Here is a 25,414-nt window from a genome sequence, read left to right as displayed (position 1 = left end):
CCTTTCCCAGGGAACAGTACCCGGCACTTCCACCGTCGGCAGCACCCCACCATCGGGGCACCGCCACACCGTATTACTGCTCGTAATACGGGGCGGAATCCTATTGGCATGGCAGTGGCGGTGAACTGCCTTTGCGCTGCCGACCATCAGCATGACTGTTGACAGATTTCTGGCCAAATTGTGCCAGAAATCCTTCAGTACTCGCAATATGGCGGGCTTCTGGTGCCCACGACTTTGGTGATCTTTGTAAAAAATAAAAATAAATAAATAACACCACCAAAGTCGTAATGAGGGCCATAGTCTTGCTCTGTGGGCATCTCCTGGACTAGGGTGGTGGGCCCCCTTCCCTTTGGACCTCTGCATAGCGGGTAGAGGCTGCATACGATTGGGATATTTGTTTTATAGCCAGTCCCATGCTTCATAAGGTGAATTGAAGAATGTGGTATTTTGGTCATGTATTGTTCTTTCTAGCTGAGAACATCAAGGCATAGGTTATGCCCTCTGCACATAGCTTTTTCTTGACCATCATAAACTATGCAAGTTTCCTCTGTACTTCCAGCATATAGTCAAGTACCAGTGAGACCGTTGCACTGCGTTTTCCGTGGTCTTCTGTAGGAAAGTTTCACAGTCCCTGTAATTAAGGATACTCAAAATTATAGTAAGTGGATGTGCGCCAGGTGGAGTGTGCTGGCATGGTATGCAGTGTGCACGCTCTACTACAAATAAATGAGAAAGTTCTTGTGGTACCACTGTTTTGCAGAGCCAGGCTTCAATGAATTGCGTGGGATTAGAACCTTCCATTTACTCTGGTACACCTATGAGTTGCACATTATTACATCATGTACATCCTTCCGCATCCTCTGCCCAATTATGAAGGAGTTCCAGCTGTTTTTGAAGATCCGAAATAGTCTGTGTGATGCTTGCACTGGAGTAAGTGATGATAACGTCACCTCTGCTGCAGAGACTTGTTTGGAGAGTTTGTGATCGTCACGTAGAAGACTTAATTCAGCAGTTATAGTGCGATGTTCTACCTCCCTCCTCAGCTTCACGAAGGAACAGAAGACATAGCTTTACTAAGAACTACCTCACCGGTATATGCTACACATTCCCCACCCCCAATGCCTTGAGACCCTAACGGGTGAGTAGTTGAGCTATACAAGCACCGATTGATTAATTCATACATTGTTCTATGGCTGCTCTGGATACTTTTATTCCCTGAAGTATCCTTTTCAGGTGGTTAGAGCGAAGGCGGGTCACAGTCTCTAAAAATAGAAGCTACATTACTGTCTGTGGGCTGTTAGAGCGTTCTGATCCGTTCTTTTTGTTTGACTGTGTGTGCCCCATATTATTATAAGCAACGCTGTATTGTACACTTCTAGTTTGTCCACCTAATCAATGTGGCACACTGTGTCCTCAACAGTAAAGTAGGAAGGCAGGCGGTCTCATGCTACTGTGCGTCTCAGGGCACCGCACCCAGGAGAATTAGATGTTAACTCTAAGCCGGTGCTTAATTTGTAAATAAAAACGTGCCGGTGCTCAAAGCTGTCCTCTGAAACACGCGGTTGCTGCAATTAAATGTTTGAGCACGGAATACCGAGGCATCGTAACCCTGAAGGCATCGCAGGCCTCTTTAATCTATTTACAGACACCCCCTGCACCTCCAGCTCATTCTCGCAGCTTTCTGCTTTCTAACTTTGTGACGTTTTTTTCTCTTTTCTCTTCCTCTGTCTTTCCCATATGTGTCATATGTGTCTTTTGCTACAAGAGCTTGCATCAAATGCTTGAGGCAGAAGAATAAGCCGGTACTCAGCACCGGAAACAACAAGCACAAATTAAGCACTGCTCTAAGCACATCACTAGGCAGCAACACAGATGCAAACAGAGTTGCAGATCAATCTGGGCAGATGGGCGCCAACAAGGTGCAGTGACCAATCTCCAAAGGACCAATAGTGCTAAAATGCTCCAATTGTGAACATGTCCACTTGTTCACCACTGCTGGGCTTCCGCTCCCAGTCTCAGTCATACAGTGAAGTCACTCAGAATATACGAGCCATAAGGCAAATGTTGCGCTGAATGTACTGCGGGGAACAATTGAATCACAGAACAGTCACTTTGTGGCAATATTGGTAGTTCAGTCAAGTCACAATATTTAGTGAATATCAACCCAAAACAGTGGATTTAGAGGTACACAATGTCATTATGGCTTTGCTCACTGTTCTTTCTGACAGTTACTAGCCGGTCAGCTTCTTCCAAATGGAGCCATTCCGCTTCTGGGCAGGTTTGGGTGCTCTTGTAGCCCGTAGCTCCCGGCAGATCCAATCCCACGAGGAGCAGACTCTGCTGTTAACCAGGCACCTCTTTGTCCCACAGCCCCCCACTGATTTTTGCTTACCTTAGGCCCCAGTTCCACCAATACGATCTGCAGCTGTGGGTCGGCCTGCCGCGAACAGGCCACAACACCGCAGCCGCATCACCACTGCTCCCAGCTGAGGTGATGGGTGGAGGAGCAACCCCTCTTCAAAGTGAAACTCTGGGCGGCCCACCCCTCTTCCGCAGAACAGCCCCGGCAGACACAGGGACACACAGGCCGCACACCGTGTCAATCCCCCAGTGGCAGGCCACATTTATCCAGGCTGGAATTCATGAACACAAGCTAGTGGCACAGTTGAATCTACGGCACTTCCAGTGCCCTGCTAAGTTAACAGACGCATTCTGGCATGCTCATAATAGAAACGTCACGAGCATAGTCAGTGGATTAATGCAGATTCTCAGGGGTCAACGGATCTCAGAAATTTAGAACCTCCATCTTGCCGGCTGGACATGTTTCTCCAAGAAAGTTGTTAGTTGCTGTCACATCAAGATGATCTTTCAGACTCTGGCAACAAATCGTGACTTCTCTCCCTCTGTCCAGCAGGGTCACTGCCCACGTCTTGTTCTTCAGCTGTGTTCTCAAGTTTGCTGGCATGTTTAATTAAAAATGGTGCCACCTTTTTCTTTTTGAATTGTGGCTTTTGTTGTGGGCACTTGTCTTCTTTTTTGTCTGAAGTCCTCTGTAAAGCTTTCTTCTGTTTCATGTAGTCACGATGTTGCTCTGACCGGCCCACTCTCTCAGTACATCTATCCGGTGTGTCATGAAAGGAATGGAGAGGGATGTGAATCAGTTTATCTGTCGGGAGCGTTTCAAGTTTCTCTATTTCTGAGATTACATCTCCTTTCGGAGTTCTCCAGGTGCGGAGAGCCTGGTCTGCTCTCTGACTTCTGTCTTTATTTTGTTTTTGTTTATCCCAGCGTTTTTTAGAACCCTCTTGTGCTTTTTTAGTACCGTCCTTAGGGGTGGCACTCTGAATATCAGGCTTCTACGGGTTAGCTCCCAAACTGTCCCATCCTATGCTAGTATAGGTGTTGGAAATTATTTTCGGTAGTTGATGCGCCTGTTCCAACTGTGGAGTTTCCCGGAGCCACTGGCGTATGGCCAATGCTACCGCTTCCCCTTTAATGTTACTTGGTAGTATTGAGGAGACTTTGTCCAAGTGACGCATCAGTTTCATGCCCAAATCCAGGGCTGGAGCAGCCCAGTGCTCATTTAGTTTTGTTTTAACACTTCCGGTAAATTGGCAAATGTCGGGGTACCATGCGTGGAAGTGTAAATTGCAGCGAAGACTGTATCCCTTGTGGTGCAGTCGACCACTGAGGGAACCATGCCGAATGGCAAGCACATTGTGAGAATTCTATATTAATCTTGGGGTCCCGTATGAGGAAACACTGGTTCCAGCTGGTTATTTTTTTTTGTGCTATCCAGAACCGAATCTTCTAACAATCTGTGGGAGCTTTGCCCATGATAGAATGTGCTGTTTGTGAGTTAATCCCAGTAAAGGCCCGCTGGTGACCAGCTGGTGCAGCCTGTGTTGGGGCGGTGTTTAAGATCTGCATAGTGAATTGTAGTTATCTTCTGTAAAGTTGTACTAGCTCATTATAAAGTGCGCACATGTCTGTTATTTGCAGTGCCTGTACTCCAGGATGTTGTGTGTATGTGGCAAACAAGAGCCATGTTGGTCCGTCATTACTAAAAGGCCCTAATCTCACAGGTTGTATTACATGAAGTAGCGCACCATTGAACCAATTCTGATGTGCTTGATAGGAATCGCTATTTTATATGTGTGAAATGTATGTGTTCTATCATCTATCTTTAATATAATGTTTCTGTTTGGTTGCCTTTATGAGCTTTCACAATAAAGGTGATATCCCTGCCCTCTTCTGTTAAGCCATGGCTTCTAGATGTTGTGTTAATGTGTTTTGACATTTTCTGAAATGTCTATGGCATTAGCCATATTGAGTAATGGCTGCAGAGATGAAACACTAAATGGGAAGAAGGTCATTTTCAGAATTCAAGCTTGAACACCCAAAAGCCTATTTAGGTTTTCCCTATTCAGCTGAGGAGGATTGCCCCTAAAACCGCAGACGTCTCCTTATATTGGTACTTAAAGTACTTGCTGTGTGTGACAGATACTCAGGATATCCGTAAATTAGTGCCAAAACTCCATCGTTGGTGGCGCCATGTCATAGTTGGGCTCTCGCTCCAGGTGAGACTGCTGATTTAGGGATAACAGCACTTTTGCTAGTAGGTTGAGTCACTCCTACAACAAGTCGCAACTGTTGGCCCAACTCTTCCAGCTCACAAGCAGTACCTCACCAAAAACCCGGACAGTAAAAGATGATTTCTGGCAGCCTTACTCATGGACTCTAGATTGCGACATCTCAGGGGAGCCATGGTGGAACTGAAAGTTTCCCTTTCTCACATTAGCAATAAGTCTCAGTCACACACGGGCAATGAAGGAGATGTAGGAAAGTTTTCAGTATATTTATTGAGAGGACTGCAACCTACAGTAAAATGCATGAGCTGCAATGATTAGGATAACAAGCAAAACAAGAAGCATAATTGTGAAGATGAGATTTGTGACTACAAAGGCCCCCCCACTGTAGGAAGCTGGCTCTGAATATACTATACCAAAGTGAGGTTTAATGTGCATAGAGGCTAAATTCGGTAATACTAATGCTCTCTTTTTTAGTAGTTTGGTCGAGCAGTTAAGCTCATCAGAGGTTAATGCAAAGCATTTGTTGTACACACACAGTCAACAAATGAGGCACACACATCGATGACTAACACCAAGTCAATGTTTTGTTTTATAGCAAAAATATATTTTGTTTATTTATTACTAGAACCAGAAGAACTTTATTGCAGGTAAGTACAGTTGTCAATAGGTATCAAGCATATGTATCAAATGTACTTTCTTTGGTTTTTGTAAAAATAAAATATAAAAATATTTACACGTAAGTAGCAATTTTCTATTTCAGAAGTTGACACTGCAATTTTCCCTAGGAGTCCATGGAGTCTTGGGGAGGGAAAAGTGTTAGCACAGAAAACAGATAAGTACACGACTTAAGATTCCAGTCTTTGGGTTTTAGGATGTCTACAGGTCAAACTTTAGGCTGACCCCAAAAGTGCACTACCAGCAACACAGGATCAGCTGGGTACAGAGGTCAAAGTTGGCGATGGGTTGGTAATGGTATCTTATGAGGGCTGGGGATGCTTGGTAGAAAGCAAATTGCAAGTAAATACCTGTGGTTTCAGGACACAGGCCTGGGGGTTTTAGGACAGCACTGAGGTAGCGGGGCACAGGATCACACCAAACACACATCCTCAGCGGCACAGGGATAGCCGGGTGCAGGGTGTAAACACGGAGCTGGGTGCCCAATGGTTTTCAATGGAAGGACCGTGGGGTCACAAAAGATGCCCCAGGCTGTAACCAGGGGGTCGTTTCCAGGAAACCAAAGGCTGAACAGGCAGGAGAGGTGCCCACTGGATGTTACGGGACCGTCAGTTGAGGTCAGGGGTCTTCAGGTGCAGGGGTCTCCTTGGGCGTCTGGCATCTTTGTGGGATCCGGTCGCAGTCAGGGGGGGTCCTCTGGATTCAGGCTGCCGGCGTTGTTGTGTTGGCCAGAGGGGTGAACCCAGGGTGGACTTGAGTTCAGATTCACCTGAGGACATGCTCTGGACCGGTGGGCCACCTGGACTAGGGCGTTGGGTGCAGAGTGGGCAGAGCTCGTGGGTCCGGGGTAGTTCTGGAGTCCTTTTGATGATTTCTTCTTGACAGGGCCGTCCTCAGGAGTTCTTGGTCCTCTGCTCGACAGGCAGTCCTCTAGGGGTTGGTGGGTAGGTCGCTGTTCTTGCAAGATGTCGCCTTCTTGTAACAAGGGTCTTTGAAGCTGCAGACAGGGCAGTAGGGCTGGGGCCAAGTCAGTTGTAGTCTGGAGTCTTCACTGCTGGGGTCATCTTAGCATTCCTCATTCTTTCTTCTGAGGTTGCCAGGAATCTGGTGAGTAAAGTTCAGGGAAGACCCTAAATACTAGATTTAGGGGCTTTACAGGGGTCAGAGGGCAGTAGCCAATGGCTACCATCCCTGAGGGTGGCTACACCCTTCCTGTGCCCACTCCCTTTTGGGAGGGAGGGGCTAATTCCTAACCTTATTGGTCCCTGCCCTCAAAAACAAGATGGAGGATTCTGCAAGGAGGAGGTGACTTCAACTTTGGACGCCTTAGGTGTGGTCCCAGCTGAAGTGGTCACTCCTCCTGGTCTTTCCTAATTTTCCCACCGGGCTTGCCGCCAAAAGTGGGGCTTCATCAGGGGAGCGGCCATCTCCATTAGCTGTAGTGCCCTGGGGCACTGTCACAGGCCTGAGCCTTCGTGGCTCAGGTCCAAGTGTTACGGTTCCTGCATGGGGAGGTTGAAGCACCTTCACCCAGAGTAGGCTTTGTCCCTAACCCCAGAGAGCCCAAAGGTTCTCACCCCATGGGTCAGAAGCTTTCCTGTTAGTAGGAGGCTGGCACAGATTGGTCAGCCTTACACTGAAGGTTTGAGTAAAATACAGGGGGCATCTCTAAGATGCCCGCTGTGTACATTTGTCAATAAATGCAACACTGGCATCAGTGTGGGTTTATTGTGCTGAGAAGTTTAGTACCAAACTTTCCAGTCTTCAGTGAAGCCATCATAGAGCTGTGGAGTTCATAGTGACAAACTCCCAGCCGATGTACTTAATAGGGCCATACTGTACTTACAAGAATGGACTTAGATAGATACTGTAGGGGCATCATGCTTATCCAGCTATGCCCTCACCTGTGGTATAATGCACCCTGCCTTAGGGCTGTAAGGCCTGCTAGAGGGGTGACTTACGTATGGCACAGGAAGTGGTTTGTGGTTGACTTTGTCTTTTTCTCGCCACCAGCACACACAATCCACAGTGACAGTGAGCATGTTTTTGGTGAGGGGTCCCTCAGGGTGGCACAATACATGCTGCATCCCTTAGCAATACTCCCTGGTCACAGAGCCCTTTGTACCACAGGTACCTTTTACAAGGGACTTAGTTGTGAGCCAGGGGTGTGCCAATTGTGGAAACACTGGTGCTGGGCTCTCGTCAGCAGGATCCCAGCACACACTCAGTCAAGTTAGCATCAATCCTAGGCAGAAAGTGGAGTGTGGGAACCATGCCAAAGGAGGCACTTTCCTACACCCACCATTTTGCAACAAACATGAAATGTAAAATCCGTAGAAGAGAGAACCTGACCTCTAGCCTAATGAGTGCTAGGTGTGATAAACCTAATCTGCCAGTACCATGCCCATAAGAGGTGCCCACCAACCCTCATTACCTTGGAGTGAGGTCTCTAGGTCAGAATCCATGGTGACACGAAGGCTGAGTTCTGCAGCAATGTGACGTGCATGGTAGATGGCATAGATGAAACCTGGAAGGAATCCCTCTGATAACTTTGTGTGAGATGCATATATACATATCATGTAGGACCCTGACGCACGTATGTTCCCAAACAATTTATAAGGAGACCGACTTGTGGCGGCAGTTATGTAAACAATCCTCAACAAGTGTACATTGTGTTCCTGTCACACGTATCACTTGATTATGATGCTGATAGTGACGCCTTCAGAGTGGCACTGATAACACAAATCAAAACATTTTAAAAAATGTAAACAATGGCAGCCATCTTAAAAAAAAAATATATATAATAAAGGGACTACAACAGAGCAGCCTAAGTAAGCTAATCTCCTCAGTCCCAATAAAAGCTAATATGGATTCATTACAACATGTTCCAAGATGCTTATTTGTTTAGGAGCAGTGGCCACATCGGATGACAAACACAGCAGCTGAAGAGGCTGGAAAGCGACCCAAGTAGGACGGTTTAGGGAGATGCTGGAAGCTGTACAGAAAACAAAGGGACCTATAAATGGAGAATGTAAAACTGAAAACTCAAAGCCCCTCCATGCATGTATATGAATATATGTGTATATGCCAGTGTATATTTTTATGACGTTTTTGATTACACCTACTGGCTGCCAAATAAACCTGTCTGTTTCTTTTATGATGGCCTATCAAGGATGATCACAGTGCAGTAACGTATGCACATCTACAAACTTTAAGGCCTACTGGTTTTAATATATTTTTTATATTAGGCAAGTTGGGTCTGGTGCATTTGCCATAGCTTTTCATAATACACTGATCAAACCTCTGGCAGCTGCCAAAGCCTTTCCCAGTAAACCAAGCAGGCATATAGGCTTTAAAAATAACTTGTCTCCAAAAGCGACCAGGCCTGCCATATTGAGCATAAGCTTTCCAATATGGCAACCATCATCTTATAAACATGTACAAAATCACCGCTTGGAAAACAATACACAACGTTTCTTACAGGGACCTAATAAAGATTCTAGGAGTGCAAATCTTCTACCTCCAAAGTTTGCCAGAAGGAGCGTCCAGCACCAAAACCCTTGCATTCCAAGGTAATTTATGATATTCCACGACTATGGCAATAGCCTTTAACCCTATGTAATACTAATCTACCACAAATTGGATATTGTCTTTCTGATACGGTTTTCATATAAATAAAACGTACTACCTTTTATCATAACTTTTCATAATAGATGGATTATATGGCTGTATCTAACATAGTATTTCACTATGAAACAATCATGTCTACAGCCTTAATCATTGACTTATCACCATAACAACTTCAGGCCTACTGTGTTGCACTTAAGCTTTCCCATAACCAAACCATCAGGCATACAGGAAAACAATTGCAATTATGCTCAAAATTAACTTAACTTTTACCCCCAGGCCTTTTTTTAGAGCAGATGTCCCAATCCTGTGACTGCTATAGTAATCTGTGGGACTCCATCTAACATAATACCTGTAGGAAGTTGGCTCTGTATATACTATCTCAAAGTAAGAGATAGTGTGCACAGAGTCCAAGGGTTCCCCTTAGAGGTAAGATAGTGGCAAATTTAGATAATTCTAATGCTCTATTTTGTGGTAGTGTGGTCAAGCAGTAGGCTTATCAGAGGGTAGTGCTAAGCATTTGTTGTACACACACAGGCAATAAATGAGGCACACGCAGTCAAAGACTTAACTCCAGGCCAATAGTTTTTATATAGAAAAATATCTGTTCTTAATTTATTTTTAGAACCACAAGTTCAAGATTTGAAGTAAATACATAAACTGCAAGGTACTCCACACAGGTAAGTTAGGAACTTTGAATTAGAGCAATAACATATACAGTTTTTGTAAAAATGGCAATAAGCTATTTTAAAAGTAGACAGTGCAAACAATCAACAGTTCCTGGGGGAGGTAAGTATTGGTTAGATTGTGAGGTAAGTAAGACACTTACAAGTCTCAGTTCCTGGGCATAGGCTGCCCACCGTTGGGGGTTCAGGGCATCCCCAAAGTTACCACACCAGCAGCTCAGGGCCAGTCAGGTGCAGAGGTCAAAGGGGTGCCCAAAACACATAGGCGCCTATGAGAACAGGGGTGCTCTTGTTCCAGTCTGCCAGCAGGTAAATACCTGCGTCCTCGGGGGGCAGACCAGGGGGGTTTTGATAGAGCTCGGGGGGGGGCACAAGTAGGCACACAAAACACACCCTCAGCGGCACAGAGGCAGCCGGGTGCAGTGTGCAAAGCAGGTGTTGGATTTTTAATAGGAAACAATGGAGGGACCCGGGGGTCACTCTGGAGGTGCAGACAGGGCACAGGATGGCTTCTTGGGACAACCACCAACTGGGCTAGGCAGAGGGTCGCCTGGTGGTCACTCCTGCACTGAGCTTTGGTTCCTTCTGGTCCTGGGGGCTGCGGGTGCAGTGCTTGGTCCAGGCGTCAGGGTCCCTTGTTACAAGCAGTCGCGGTCAGTGGGAGCCTCTGGATTCTCTCTGCATGCGTCGCAGTGCGGGTCCGGGGGGGTCGTCTCGGGCTACTCACGAGGTTGCAGTCACCTGGGAGTCCTCCCTGTGGTGTTTGTTCACTGGATCTCAAGTCGGGGGCTTCTGGTGGAGAGGGTGAAGTTTCACGCTTCCGGCTGGAAGAGTGAAGTTCTTTAAAGTTGCACGAAAGTTGCAAAATTGTTGTTGAAATTGAGCAGAGCCACTGCTCACAGGAGTTTCTTGGTCCTTTGGTGCAGGGCAGTCCTCTGAGGCTTCAGAGGTCGCCGGTCCCTGTCGGATGCGTCGCTGGTTACAGGTTTTCGAGTCAGGCTGGTAGGGCTGAGGCCAAAGCAGTTGTTTTCTTCTGTCCTCTCTGCAGGGCTTGTAGGTCAGCAGTCCTTCTTTCTTCAGCTTGCAGGAATCTGATTTCCTGGGTTCTTGGGTGCCCCTAAATACTAAATGTAGGGGTGTATTTAGGTCTGGGAGGGCAGTAGTCAATGGCTACTGTCCTGGAGGGTGGCTACACCCTCTTTGTGCCTCCTCCCTGAGGGGAGGGGGGCACATCCCTAATCCTATTGGGGGAATCCTCCAAACTTAAGATGGAGGATTTCTAAAGGTAGTGGTTACCTCAGCTCAGGACACCTTACGGGCTGCCCTGACTGCTGGGTGACTCCTTCTTTTTCTCATTATCTCCTCCAGCCTTGCTGCCAAAAGTGGGGGCAGTGGCCGGAGGAGCGGGCATCTCCACTAGCTGGGATGCCCTGGGGCACTGTAACAAAAGGGGTGAGCCTTTGAGGCTCACCGCCAGGTGTTACTGTTCCTGCGGGGGGAGGTGAGAAGCTCCTCCACCCAGTACAGGCTTTGTCACTCTCCCCATGTGGCCAGCAACTTGTCTGGTTGTGGCAGGCTGGCAGAAACTGGTCAGCCTAATACTAGAATTCAGATTGGTGTTCAGGGGCATCTCTAAGATGCCCTCTGGTTGTATTTTACAATAAATTCCATACTGGCATCCGTGTGCATTTATTGTGCTGAGAAGTTTGATACCAAACTTCTAGTTTTCAGTGTAGCCATTATGGAACTGTGGAGTTCGTGTTTGACAAACTCCCAGACCATATACTCTTTATGGATTAGGGCTGTGAGGCCTGCTAGAGGGGTGACTTACCTATGCCACAGGCACTGTGAGGTTGGCATGGCACTCTGAGGGGAGTGCCATGTTGACTTAGTCATTTTCTCCCCACCAGCACACACAAGCTGTGAGGCAGAGTGCATGTGCTGAGTGAGGGGTCCCCAGGGTGGCATAAGACATGCTGCAGCCCTTAGAGACCTTCCCTGGTATCAGGGCCCTTGGTACCAGGGGTATCTTTTACAAGGGACTTTTCTGAGTGTCAGGGTTGTGCCAGTTGTGGAAACAAAGGTACAGTTTAGGGAAAGAACACTGGTGCTGGAGGCTGGTTAGCAGGGTCCCAGCACACTTTCAATCATAACTTGACATCAGCAAAGGCAAAATGTCAGGGGGTAACCATGCCACGGAGGCATTTCCTTACAATACCTGTGTAGAGGCTTTAGCGCAGACATATAATAATACCTGTCTATTGGCTTTAACACAGTGTAATAACATCCCTCACTTAAATGCATACTGGCTTTAACAAATGCTTTAAAAAAAAATGTGAAGCCTACCATCTTTGTCTTAACTTTTTCTAATATACGGATCAGGCCTATAGTTTTGATCATTGATTTGTCATCACCACCAACTCATTCCTATTGTATCAAGCATAAGTTTTCCACAAGACAAAAATTGCCATATAAGCACATGTTTTCATAGAAAGCACACAACCTCTTCCTGGTCAAATGCTGTGCTCAAGGTAGTCAACATGTGAGTTACTCCAAAGCACCTCGCTAAGTTGCAAGACCTCAAAGCTCCTTTTCTCTTACTCACATAAGGTTTAGTGACAGCTGTGATATCAAAGAAGACCAAAAAACACACTTAATCAAGAAATAACAAACAAAAGTACTTGCACACAGTCCAGTAAGTGTTAATTTATGTGCAACAAAGCCTACAGCATGTAAACTAGTATCTGAGAGAGACATCTAGTTGCAGATTCCTTACCTTAGAATGTTCCCCAGGTGTCAGTCTAGATCTGGAGATTTTTATTGAGCATTACCCCTGCCTGCCATTAAGTGGCGTTGATTGGCTCCGTGTCTGTCGTCAACAGTGCCACTGATGTCAGTTCTTTTCTTTTCACACCAGTCACGCCACTCCGAAGAAAAAGCTACCCCTCAGTCATTATTTGACTGGTCTTTTTTTACTTTGTTGAAAAAGTTTGAGTGTCTACACTTCTGGTGCATCGAGGATGTCTACTCGTAAGTCCAGATTCAAGCCCTGCAGATCCTTTCATTGGGTGATGTCCCTAACGGATCCACACCTCATCTGGCTTTGGTCATGCTCCAAGTGCCGTGCCATGAATCTGAAGGCTTTAAGGGAAAGGTTCCTGAAGCTCCTGGCAGGCCGGCACTTGACTCCACATAAGTCCTGATCTCTGTCAAGAGAAAGGTCCCGGGATCGCGTAGCCCCCTCATGGTTGTCCCGCTCCAAGTTCTTGGGACGATCAGGTAAGTCCAGGCATAAGAAGTCGAAGAAGAACAAATGTTCTTCGACTTCAGCCAGTCCATTGGCCGATGAGATGAGGGATCGCGAGCATTGTCGCTCCAGGCCTCCGTCTACGGAGCCTCCTTCTGGGTCGACTCTGCACGTCTCGGAGTTGCCAGGAGCCAGAGCGACTCCTGCCCAACTTTGAGCTTTATGAGGCCATACGCATCATTTTTGGACAGTCAAACCCAATAGGAGCGCCTTCAGACCGGAATCAGCCCCCTCGGTTTCCTCGCCAACGGCTTCAGCCTCGGCTCTGCAGGGCACCCATGGATTTATTCCTAGATCCAATTCGGCATCAGTCATACTGCCTCTGCCTTCCACGACACTGGTTCTGACGCCAATGCTCCTAGCACCACCTGTGCCCCCAGGCGACATCAACCCCATCCTCATTTGCAACTCCTGCACTGAGCCAGATTGACTTTGCATGACACCTACTCTGTCTTGCACCCTCACTGTTAGATCCTGACCCTTTTTTTTAATGGGTTGGGGTACGGTGAGGAATGGGAGGGATCTCTGGACCCTTTGGAATACCAGCATCTGGGCACTGTGGACTGGCGAGTTGACCTGTGTGAAGCCAGTAGTCTGGATACTTCTCCACCCACTGGCATGCTTTCTCCCCCTATCTTAGCTATGGAGGAGAGAGTGTCCTACTCAATGGTGGTGCCAACAGTGGCTGAGGTCCTTGACCTCGAGCTGCCTTCGATGAGTTAGGACTAACCTCCTGACTGAGGTGCTTCAGCCAAGGGCTTCATCCTTTGAACCCCTATTGCTCTTTAATGAAGCCCTTACTGATGTTTTGCTAGGTACCTGGTCTAAAGCCAGCACAAGAGCTCAGGACTATTGACTGCTGTCCTCGACCGGCACCGGGCAACCCAAGGTTCCTAACGCAGCACCCTACCCCTGAAAGCTTGGTTATCCAAGCCTCCACTTTCCAGGGCATGTTCCCTTCCACACCCCCAGATAGGGAATTCAAGAGGCTGGACATACTTGGAAAGAAGATGTTTTCTTCCGCCAGCCTGGCATTGCGATCTATGAACACCGCATGCCTTTTGGGCCGTTACTCCCATACGCTGTGGGATACGGTTGTGCAAGTGCTGCCACAGTTCCTGAAGGGCGCCCGTGCTGTACTCTCCCAAGCTGTTGCTAATGGGAGAGATGCAACAAACTTCATAATCCAATGTGGACTGTACACGACCGACTCACTGGGCAGAGCGATTTCCTTGACAGTGGCCCTCAGGCACCACACATGGTTGAGGACGTCTGGCTTTTCGGGGGATGTCCAAGCCAATCTTATGGATATGCCCTTTGATGGCACCCGTCTCTTCGAAGAGAAAGCAGAGTTGGCACTTGAATGCTTCAAGGATTCTCATACTACAGCCAAGTCCTTGACCCTCATAGCGTTCCCTCGCCCCCCTCAGTCTACTTTTCGCCCCTTTCATGGCTATGGAAGAGGCATCTTGCCATGTCTAGTTCCCTTCAGCCACCATGCTGCACATGCTGCCCAGTCTCTGCTTGACCCAGGACTTGGGATCCACTGTCCTCGTAGATCAGGGAGCCAGCGGTCTGACCAGTCCACTGACCGCTCTGCAGCTGCCTGCAAACCTTCCTAGTCGGACCATTCCCCACCAGGGACCAGTCAGAGGCAGGGTCCGCCATCACCTGCTCCGCTGGCCGTCCATCACATCAGACTGGTGGGGTTTGCAAATGGTTCAAAGGTGCTACTCCCTCTTTTTTGAGACTACCCTTCCATCCATGCCATCATCCTATGATCGGATGACTGGCGATCACTTGCCACTTCTCCGCGAGGCGGTTACGGCTCTCTTGGACAAGGGATCAATAGAGAGGGTCCTGTGCCAGAAGTAGGTGGTTGTTGTTATTCTTGCTAGTTTCTGTGCCCAAAAAGGGCAAGAGCCTTCTCCCTATCTTAGACCTCCGGTCCCTCAATCTCTTCCTCGAAAATGAAAAGTTCAAAATGCTTACTCTGGTTCAGGTTTTATCTGCCCTGGGTCCAGGAAACTGGATGGTAGCGTTGGACTTGCAGGACTCTTACATCCACATCCCTGCCCTGCCTGCCCACAGACGTTACTTGTGATTCACGTTAAGCCACAAGCACTTTCATTTCACCGTGCTCTTCTTTGCCTTACCAGTACCCTTGGTTTTTCATCAAAGTGATGGTGGTGATTGCAGCTCATCTGTGCAGATCAGGGGTTTCTTCCTCCAGCTTGATCTCTGGCAGTTGAAGGCAGGCTCACCTCAGTCTTTTGTCTCCCACCTCCAGACTACAGTAGAGATCCTGCATTTGCTGGGGTTCACTATAAACATTCCAGAACCACACCTGACTCCCTCTGACACTCCGTTCTATCAGATCTTTTCTGGACACAGTGCATTTTCTGTCTTATTCTCCCGAACTACATGTCCAGGATATTCAAGCTATTATACCGATGTTTCAGCCTCTATACTGGATTTCAGTGAGAATGATTCTGAGGCTGCTGTGCCTTGTGGCCTTCTGCATCCTGCTGGTGACACATGCCAGATGGTATATGCAGGCTCTGCAGTGGGACCTGACGTTCCAGTGGGTGCAGCATCAGGGGAATCTCTCCGACATGGTCCACATCTTGGAGGGAACTGCACAAGATCTGCAGTGGTGGCTAGCGACCAACGATTGGGTCAGAGGTAGATCCTTCACCCTTCCTCAATCAGATCTGACAGGAGTGACAAAGGCATCACACCTGGGATGGGGCGTCCCCCAGGGAGAGACGGAGATCAGAGGCATCTGGTCTCCGGCGAAGTCCAGACTCCACATCAGCTTGCTGGAGCTCTGGGTGATCAGGCTAACATTGAAAGCATTTCTTCCCTCTCTCAAAGGGAAGGTAGTGCACGAGTACACGGACAACACCACCACTATGTGGTACTGCGACAAGCAAGGCTGGGTGGGGTTGTGGGTCCTTTGTCATGAGGCTCTGTGCCTCTGGGCGTGGCAGGAACAACAGGGCATTTCCCTGGTGGTTTAACATCTGGCGGGCTCTCAATGGACAAACTCAGCTGCCAATGCTTAGTTGATCACGAATGGCATCTCCATCTGAAGGTGGTGCAAGGTCTCTTTCAGCAGTGGGAAGAGCCTTGGTTAGATCTGTTCGCCTCTGCAGATAACGCACAGTGTCAGTAGTATTGACCATTGGAGTTTCCAAGTAGTCAATCGCTTGGCGATACTTTTGTCTTGAGTGGAACTCAGGCCTTCTGTACTCCTTTCCTCCCATATCACTTCTACCCAGTGTTCTCAAGAAGATCAAGAATGACTAGGCCCAAGTAATCCTTGTGGCTCCGGACTGGGCATGAAGAGTCTGATATCCTGAGCTATTGATCATGGTCCTCGAGCCTCCAATCAGACTTTACCTTTCGTCAGAATCTTTTGTCGCAGTAGCATGGGAGAGTTTCTCCACCAGAACCTGTCCAGTCTCCACCTTCTTGCATGAAGATTGAGCGGCCGCAGTTGACAGCTTTTGACCTTCAACCCAAAGTCTGTAAAGTAATCTTGGCAGTCAGGCATCCCTCCACCAAAACGGTGTACGCCTGTCGGAAGACATTTGTGGCATGGTGCACAGGCAAGTTTGTTGAACCCACTTTCTGCCCTTCTGTCTGAGGTCCTCTTGATTACACTTTTGTTAGCCCAGCAGGGCTCTGCGAGGGGCACTCTCAAAGGTTATTAATCTGAAGTCTTTGCTTTCTTGAGGTTGTCTGATCAACCTTCTTTGTTCACATCTCCTACTGCAAATCGGTTCCTTAAAGGCTTACTCATATGTTTCCTCCTTCCCTATTCATTATGCCCCAATGGAGCTTGAATTCGTTTTTGACTTTTCTGATGTTCGCTTCTTTCAAGCCTCTCCAGAGTGGTCCTCTCAGGCTCCTCCCTCTGAAAACAACTTTCCTTGTGGCCATCACATCTGCCCACAGAGTGAGTGGGCTATAGCCATTGTCATCTAAGCCTCCCTACATTTCCATCCATCCTGACAAAGTGGTGCTTCGCACTTGGGCCTCCTTTCTGCCGAAAGTGATCACACTCTTCCAGGTAGTCCTATCCATCACCTTGCCTACTCTTTTACACACACACACATCCTTCTGAGGAAGGGGAGAGACTTCACTGTCTGGACCCAAAAAGGATTGGCGTTCTACTTTGATCGTACCAAAGAGTTCCGGGTGGATGATAAACTCTTCGTTGGTTATGTATGTGCAAAGAAAGGTCAGGCAGTGCAGAAGAGAACCATCTCCAGATGTGTTGTTCTCTGCATTAAAATGTGCTAAGCATTGGCTAAGAAGCAACCCCCTGAGGGTTTGCGTGCTCATTCTACCAGAACTAAAGCTGCAACCACTGCGTTAGCATGCCGTGTTCCAGTCCTGCAGGACTTTCTGGTGTGATCTTTGTTTGGAGACCCCCCCCTCCGGGGATGGTATTGCTTGGGTATTCTGAAGGTCAGTAATCTGCAACTAGATGTCTCTCTCAGATGGACAAGATACTTACCTTAGGTAACTTCTTATCTGGTAGAGACAATACCTAATTGCAGATCCCTTACCGACCCACCCATCCTCACTGTTCTGCAAACTGATTTCTAGGGACAGGGTTTCCCCTTTCAGGGCCCGAGATTTGACGCACCAGTGTTGAGTGTTTTTCATGGCTCTGCACATCTGGCATGGAAAGTCCATGAAAAGAATCCGATGTCAGCGCACCAGGGTGGTGCCTATGTAGCACCTGCAATGTCATATCTGGCACAACGGATTTCCAGATCTAGAATGACTCCTGGCAGAAATTATACGATAAGGAATCAGCAACTAGATATTGTCTCTGCCAGATAAGGTGTTACCGAAGGTAAGTAACTTGTCCAAAAGGCCAAAACATACCAATCATATGAACAGGATAACATCTACCTACCTCTAATTGTGATTACGTCATCATTGGTAATATTCTTATTAGTGTAATCAATTCTGAAAGTTTGTGTCTTAGCTGTACTACTTATGCAGTTACAGGGAGTGCAGAATTATTAGGCAAATGAGTATTTTGACCACATCATCCTCTTTATGCATGTTGTCTTACTCCAAGCTGTATAGGCTCGAAAGCCTACTACCAATTAAGCATATTAGGTGATGTGCATCTCTGTAATGAGAAGGGGTGTGGTCTAATGACATCAACACCCTATATCAGGTGTGCATAATTATTAGGCAACTTCCTTTCCTTTGGCAAAATGGGTCAAAAGAAGGACTTGACAGGCTCAGAAAAGTCAAAAATAGTGAGATATCTTGCAGAGGGATGCAGCACTCTTAAAATTGCAAAGCTTCTGAAGCGTGATCATCGAACAATCAAGCGTTTCATTCAAAATAGTCAACAGGGTCGCAAGAAGCGTGTGGAAAAACCAAGGCGCAAAATAACTGCCCATGAACTGAGAAAAGTCAAGCGTGCAGCTGCCACGATGCCACTTGCCACCAGTTTGGCCATATTTCAGAGCTGCAACATCACTGGAGTGCCCAAAAGCACAAGGTGTGCAATACTCAGAGACATGGCCAAGGTAAGAAAGGCTGAAAGACGACCACCACTGAACAAGACACACAAGCTGAAACGTCAAGACTGGGCCAAGAAATATCTCAAGACTGATTTTTCTAAGGTTTTATGGACTGATGAAATGAGTGAGTCTTGATGGGCCAGATGGATGGGCCCGTGGCTGGATTGGTAAAGGGCAGAGAGCTCCAGTCCGACTCAGACGCCAGCAAGGTGGAGGTGGAGTACTGGTTTGGGCTGGTATCATCAAAGATGAGCTTGTGGGGCCTTTTCGGGTTGAGGATGGAGTCAAGCTCAACTCCCAGTCCTACTGCCAGTTCCTGGAAGACACCTTCAAGCAGTGGTACAGGAAGAAGTCTGCATCCTTCAAGAAAAACATGATTTTCATGCAGGGCAATGCTCCATCACACACGTCCAAGTACTCCACAGCGTGGCTGGCAAGAAAGGGTATAAAAGAAGGAAATCTAATGACATGGCCTCCTTGTTCACCTGATCTGAACCCCATTGAGAACCTGTGGTCCATCATCAAATGTGAGATTTACAAGGAGGGAAAACAGTACACCTCTCTGAACAGTGTCTGGGAGGCTGTGGTTGCTGCTGCATGCAATGTTGATGGTGAACAGATCAAAACACTGACAGAATCCATGGATGGCAGGCTTTTGAGTGTCCTTGCCAAGAAAGGTGGCTATATTGGTCACCGATTTGTTTTTGTTTTGTTTTTGAATGTCAGAAATGTATATTTGTGAATGTTGAGATGTTATATTGGTTTCACTGGTAATAATAAATAATTGAAATGGGTATATATTTTTTTTTGTTAAGTTGCCTAATAATTATGCACAGTAATAGTCACCTGCACACACAGATATCCCCCTAACATAGCTAAAACTAAAAACAAACTAAAAACTACTTCCAAAAATATTCAGCTTTGATATTAATGAGTTTTTTGGGTTCATTGAGAACATGGTTGTTGTTCAATAATAAAATTAATCCTCAAAAATACAACTTGCCTAATAATTCTGCACTCCCTGTATTTCATAAAACACTTGAAAATACGGTCTTCATGCTATGGCCCTATTTTCAAGCTCAAGAGAGCGGTATACCTGATTTTAACTGACCCACTTTTTCTACACCGTCGTTTCCAGGGTGCAGGAACACTGGGCTGGATTTTACTGGTCAGAAAATCAAGTGGGTCAAATCACATGAAGCTCAGACTTGAGTGTGGCCTGACCCACTTCTGCTGCTGGGATAGCACAGATCGCTCCTCCTGCCAACCCAAAGACTTTTCTGCCTTCTCACATCAGTCCCACTCCCACCTCCCGTCAAGAATATGCCTCCACTCTACCACTTACCAGTTGCTCTGAGCAGGTGGTAAATGGGAGCGTTAATGTCCATGGAACTGGGAATTCCATGATGAATTTTACCCGGAGAAACAGGCTTCACATGGTTATTCCCCTTTACCTAGAATTAATTTGTATTAGACCGATTTGGGTTCCGGATGCTGCGTATCCCGGCACCCAAATGTGGCCAGACGTTTTATGTCGGGCTGCACGGTATACCAGCACCTACATTTGTATATCTTGTAATGAGGATCTATTTAGAGAAACAAAGCATTGTAAATATTACATAAACTCCCTTGTCACTGTTAATGACGTTCTGAATATATCATGTAACTTGTCCAAAAATAAGCTGCTGTACGGAGGTCAGAGTTGTTTAACTTTGAAGTAAAAGAATACTTACACAGAAACTGTTAACTATAACTTTTGCTGTATAGAAAATTCACCGTTTGGTATTTGTTTTTGAAAATTTGAAATATTTAATTCTTGTAATTTCCATTATTTAATGTTAGTGTTTGACTGTTACAAGATGCATAAACGGACTGTTAAAAGGGTTTCACAAAGTGTCTACCTACTTATCTTGTTTCCATATTTCTCTTATCAGGTGTTCGAAATTATCTAAAGGAAGCATTGGTAAACATCATTGCTGTCCATGCAGAGGTGAGGTCATTTCAAATTAGTTACAGCTACAGGTAAACACTTGGTGTTTTTAATAGTTTGCAAGGACACAGCGATTTAGTGTTATGTAGCTTTGTGTATGTTCACCAAACTGCTAGTGTGGTTGCTACTTTTTTGTAGCAGCAAAAGATCGATTGTTGCTTTTAGATAGATGACTGATTCATCTCTAGGCCTTCACCCAGTCTCTGAGTGCCCATATTCTCGAGGATGACTGATTATTGAGGACATCCTTTTTTATGTGTTTGCTGCATTCAGTTGATCCATGTAACCCTTTTCAGTTCCCGATTTACAATGAACTTTCCAAAATCCTTGTTCATACTTTCCGAGACGATCCAGTTGATTAGGACCGCTTGAACAAGAACTTGTGATTCCCATTTTTCGCCCAGATAGAGCGTATGAGACTGTGTATCTCTTTTGTGAGCTCAGCTTACTAGCATCCTGGTAGAACCTGAGGCTTCTGAGAATGCAAGTGTTGTTGATTGGGGGTAGTCTGATCACTGAGATAAGTTGCTTAACAGTCAGTGCAAGCCATCCATCTCCTATTTCCCTGAGCTGGTTGACCTTTTGTGTAAAATGCAAATCTTGATCACAACATGCTCGCTAGAGTTTAGATTAGACTCTTGGTCCTGTGACCACTCCTTAAGTACTTTAGAAACGATTAATATTTCAAGGAAATCTGATATTTGTACTTCACAAAAAACGTACATGGTATTTAACTTGTGATAGATGTAGTAAACTGCCTCTTTTGTTATGCTTACCCCCCACATTTTGCCTGATATGATGCTAACTTGACAGTGTGTGCGCTGGGATCCTGCTAACCAGCAGTGTTCTTTGCCTAAACTGTACGATTGCTTCCGCAATTGGCACACAGCTAAGTCTCTGGTAAAAGGTACCTGGGGTACCAATGGCCCTGTGTTCAAGGCGGAGTCCCAAAGGTCTGCAGCATGTATTATGCCACCGTAAGGGACCTCTCCCCAAACACATGCACACTGCCATTGCAGCTCGTGTGTGCTGGTGGGAAGAAAAAGGTAAAGGGGGACATGGCAGCCCTCTCTGGGTAAACACAAAAGGATGATGGATGGAGTGCTGAAACTTTTTAAACACTCACCTCCCAGTCACAAATCTGGGTTTAATTACCCTTCATCAGCCAGGTTAGCTTGAATTCAGTGGCACAGTGCGCATGGGACCCACGTCTGGGCATACCCTTCCCACGTAGTGCGTCCTGGCAGTTGGGGCTGGACTGTTCCCATGGGCAACAGGGTCAAGACTAATTTGAAATATGGCTGGGTCCAATCTGGGGTGGCATGGTGAGTAAACCCAGATCTATGATTGGGGGTGAGTGTTTGAAAAGCTTCAGCACTCTGTCCATTGTCATTTTGTGTTGCTAAAATATCCCTATCCCTCTCTGGGTGCCATACACACAAACCACTGCATGTGGCATAGGTAAATCACCCCTCTAGCAGGCCTTACAGCCCTAAGGCAGTGTGCATTATACCACAGGTGAGGGCAAGAGGGCTTAACTGCATGAGCAATATGCCCCTACAGGGTCTAAGTCCATTCTTGGACATTGTAAGTGCAGGGTGGCCATATTGAGTACATGGGCTGGGAGTTTGTCATTACGAACTCCACAGCTCCATTATGGCTTCACTGAAGACTGGGATGTTTGGTATTAAACTTCTCAGCTCAATAAACCCACACTGATGCCAATGTTGGGTGTATTAAAAAATGCACACAGAGGGCATCTTAGTGATGCCTCCTGTATTTCACCCAACGTGTAAGGCTGAAAGTCTCAGCCAAATTTCGGACCCCATGGGGTGAGAACCATTGTGCTCTCTGGGGTCAGAAAAAGCCTGCTCTGGGTGGGTGTGCTTCAATCCACCCCCTGCAGGAATTACAACACTTGGCGATGAGCCTCAAAGGCTCCTGCCTCCTGTTACACTGGCCCAGGGCACTCCAGCTAGTGGAGATATCTGCCCCCTGAACCATGCCCCACTTTTGGCCCCAGCTGGGGCCACACTCAGGGTGCCCAGAGCTGAGGTGAACCTCTCCTGGCAGAATCCCCCATCTTGTTTCAGAGGATGCCAATAGGGTTAGGAATGTGTCCCCTCACCCCAAAGGGGTGGGCACAGGAAGGGTGTAGCCACCCTCAGGGACAGGAGCCATTGGCTACTGCCTTCAGGCCCCTCTAACAACCCTAAATCTAGTATATAGGGGCACCCCTGAACCTTCCTCTTCAGATTCCTGGAAACCTGAAAAGGACTGAAGAGCTGCACCAGCAGAGAAGACCTACCATCCTTTCTGCAGCTTCAAGACTCCTGTCAAGAATACAACTCGTCCTGCAGGACCAGCGATCACTACAAACCCCCAGAGAACTGCCTGCCTACTCGAGGACCAATATTTCCCGAGGACAGCGGTCCTGCCCACTAAGAAACCTCCCCCGATCCAGGAGTCCTGCCCACTCTGCACCCAGTGCCCACAGCCAGTGGCCAGGTGGCTCACCGTACCAGAGAAGGTCCCCAGGCAATTCTGGCCTGAAGTCCACCCTGGGCTTACCCCTTTGGACCAACACGCCGCCTGCAGCCTAAATCCAGAGGGACCGCCCTGACCGCAACCAGATCTGGTGAAGATTTGCCGATGCCTAAAGGTACCCCTGCACCCCCTCTGGCCTTAGGGAACCCAACTGACAGTCCAGCACCATCCAGTTGATTCTCTACTTAACTGTTCAGCATCTCGTTTTCTTCAGTCGGCTCCCTGGACAACGCCTGCAGCAACTGTGACCCCTGGGATTCCCTCATTGAAAAGCATTGGGGACCAAATGCTGTGTTTGTACCCTGCACCCGGCCACCGCTGTGCTTCTGTGTGTTTGGTGCTGACCTGGCCCCTCTTGCTGATATAAACCCCCCGGTTCACTGCCCTGAAGTCACAGATACTTACCTGGAAGTTTCTTTCTGAGTGCCCCCTGCCTCCATAGGATTCCATTGGGTGCCCAACACCAACTTTGACCTAAGCACCCTGCCGATCCTGTGTTGCTAGTTGTGCACTATTGGTGTCTACCTAAACTTTGCCCTGTGGACATCTTAACCCCCAGAGACTGGGATCGTAAGACAATTACTTACCTGCAAATTGTATTGTTACTTTTTCTCCCCTAGAACTGCATTGCTTTCAATGAGAAATTGCAGTGTCCACATTTGAAACTGAAAAGTATTAATTACCTGTAAACTGTTTTATCTGTGAATTCTAAACAAAGTGCATTTGATACTTGAAAGTGTATTTACCTGCAACAAAGATCCTTTTGGTGATAGAAATAAAGTAATAAAGTATATCTTTGATACATAAAAACATTGTCCTGGAGTTAGTCATTGAGTGTGTGCCTTATTTCTTGACTGTGTGTGTAAAACAAATGCTTAGCACTACCTTAGGATAAGCCTAGCTGCTCAAGCACACTACCACAAAAGAGAGCATTAGTTATCTTTTTTAGCCTCTGTAAAATATCTGGGGATCCACTGGACTCTGTGCACACTACACCTTACTTTGATATAGTATATACAGCGCCAGATTCCTACAATAGATTCTTCCAACTGCACATTCTTCAACTTTGGAATGTCCCCAGGTGTCACACTGGGCTAAAACCCATGCAATTGCTCCTGCATGCTCATAGGTGTCACCATCCACCTCCATCACATTACTGTCCCACCTCACTGATATGACAAGAGAGAGCTAGACATAGACACCACTTCTGCATGCTGACATCAGTTCCCCTTTTTCTGTGGAATTGAGGTAGATGCTGAGCTCACATCCTTTGAATTTTTCAACTCTTTGGAGATTCTCTGACAAATACTTTTGAACAGTATGCCGATGTGTCACTCCTCTAAACCTGCAGAGTTTAAACAATGCAGTGCACTTCTGGCAAGCAGAGGCTTGTCATGGACTAGCATGATGTCTGTTGTTGCTACCACAGCATCAAACATGACTCCAAGTCCCGTGACATACACTCCTCCCGAAGTACACAAAGGCCAACTGGAAGCTCAACCTCACAAGTGAGTCATCCGCTTAATAAATGGCCTACCCAATATGATCCAACTTTCTGTACACAGTATCCTACGCAAGAAAGCCTTTTAGTTCAGGCCTTAGAGGAGCAAAGTCTGTCCTAAGCCTTTTAGATATAGTGTCAGATTTCTTTGATTCTCTAAACAGCAGTGGCAAAACAGATTTAATCAGGCTGGCTTTTATGAATCTTAATTTCATTTTGCCTCTTGGATCTCTAAAATTCAAATGCTCTGGGACATAGCGACTGAGATTTTGACTGCTTTGCCTGAGGACTTCCCTATTTCCTTCATGCAGACAATACAAGATGGCAAAGTATAATTTGAAATTTGGCCTGCATACCTTCTATTGTGTTGTCTGGGTTATGGAGAGCAGTGTTGTCATCAGACGTACAGTCCTCACTTCTGAACATGCCTTTAGATGGGCCTCAATTGTTTGATAAAGTGACAGATGTTGTCCTGTAAAGGTTTCAAAATAGCAAAGCTACAACTGTTCCTTGGGATTGCATTCCCCACCTGCCAGTTCCACTAACATTATTGAAAATTGTAGGATATTTGAGTGGCCTTGCCTACCAAAAGACCCAGCCGTCAAAACCTGTTTGGGAAGACTTCTTCAAATAATCCTCCTTCTCCGTGCAGCTGCAAAAAGGCTTATTTTGTTTCCCGCCTTCCTGATGATACTCACTCAGGTTATGCTGCACTTGGATTGGAATGTCTACATGGTGAGGCTAAACCAGCATGACATGCACTTGCCTGTGCTGATCTTGCAAGCCAACAAAAAGTATCTCTTCTTCATAGTTGTGGTGTTGAATCACATCCAAATCCTACCCTTCAGCTTGACATTAGCCCCTCAGGTCTTTATGAAGGTCATGTCTCTGGTGGTGGCCTGACTTCGCGGGTCGAGGATCATGTATT

At 46.8% G+C, this 25,414-nt stretch overlaps 1 protein-coding gene across 4 annotated transcripts in view; it reads left to right on the top strand.

Annotated features, from left to right (window-relative positions):
- Positions 1-25,414, top strand: part of EXOC2 (exocyst complex component 2) — a 1,213,422-nt gene that overhangs the window by 1,096,146 nt on the left and 91,862 nt on the right. For all 4 annotated transcript variants that reach the window (XM_069217791.1, XM_069217808.1, XM_069217816.1 and 1 more), the window contains one exon: positions 20,383-20,438. In XM_069217791.1, coding sequence (XP_069073892.1) covers positions 20,383-20,438 — 56 coding nt within the window. The remainder of the gene's footprint in view (positions 1-20,382; positions 20,439-25,414) is intronic.

The sequence above is a fragment of the Pleurodeles waltl genome, chromosome 2_1 (genome assembly GCF_031143425.1).
Source record: "Pleurodeles waltl isolate 20211129_DDA chromosome 2_1, aPleWal1.hap1.20221129, whole genome shotgun sequence".
NCBI classification, from domain to species: Eukaryota; Metazoa; Chordata; class Amphibia; order Caudata; family Salamandridae; genus Pleurodeles; species Pleurodeles waltl.
This window is presented reverse-complemented; position numbering and strand designations above follow the sequence as displayed.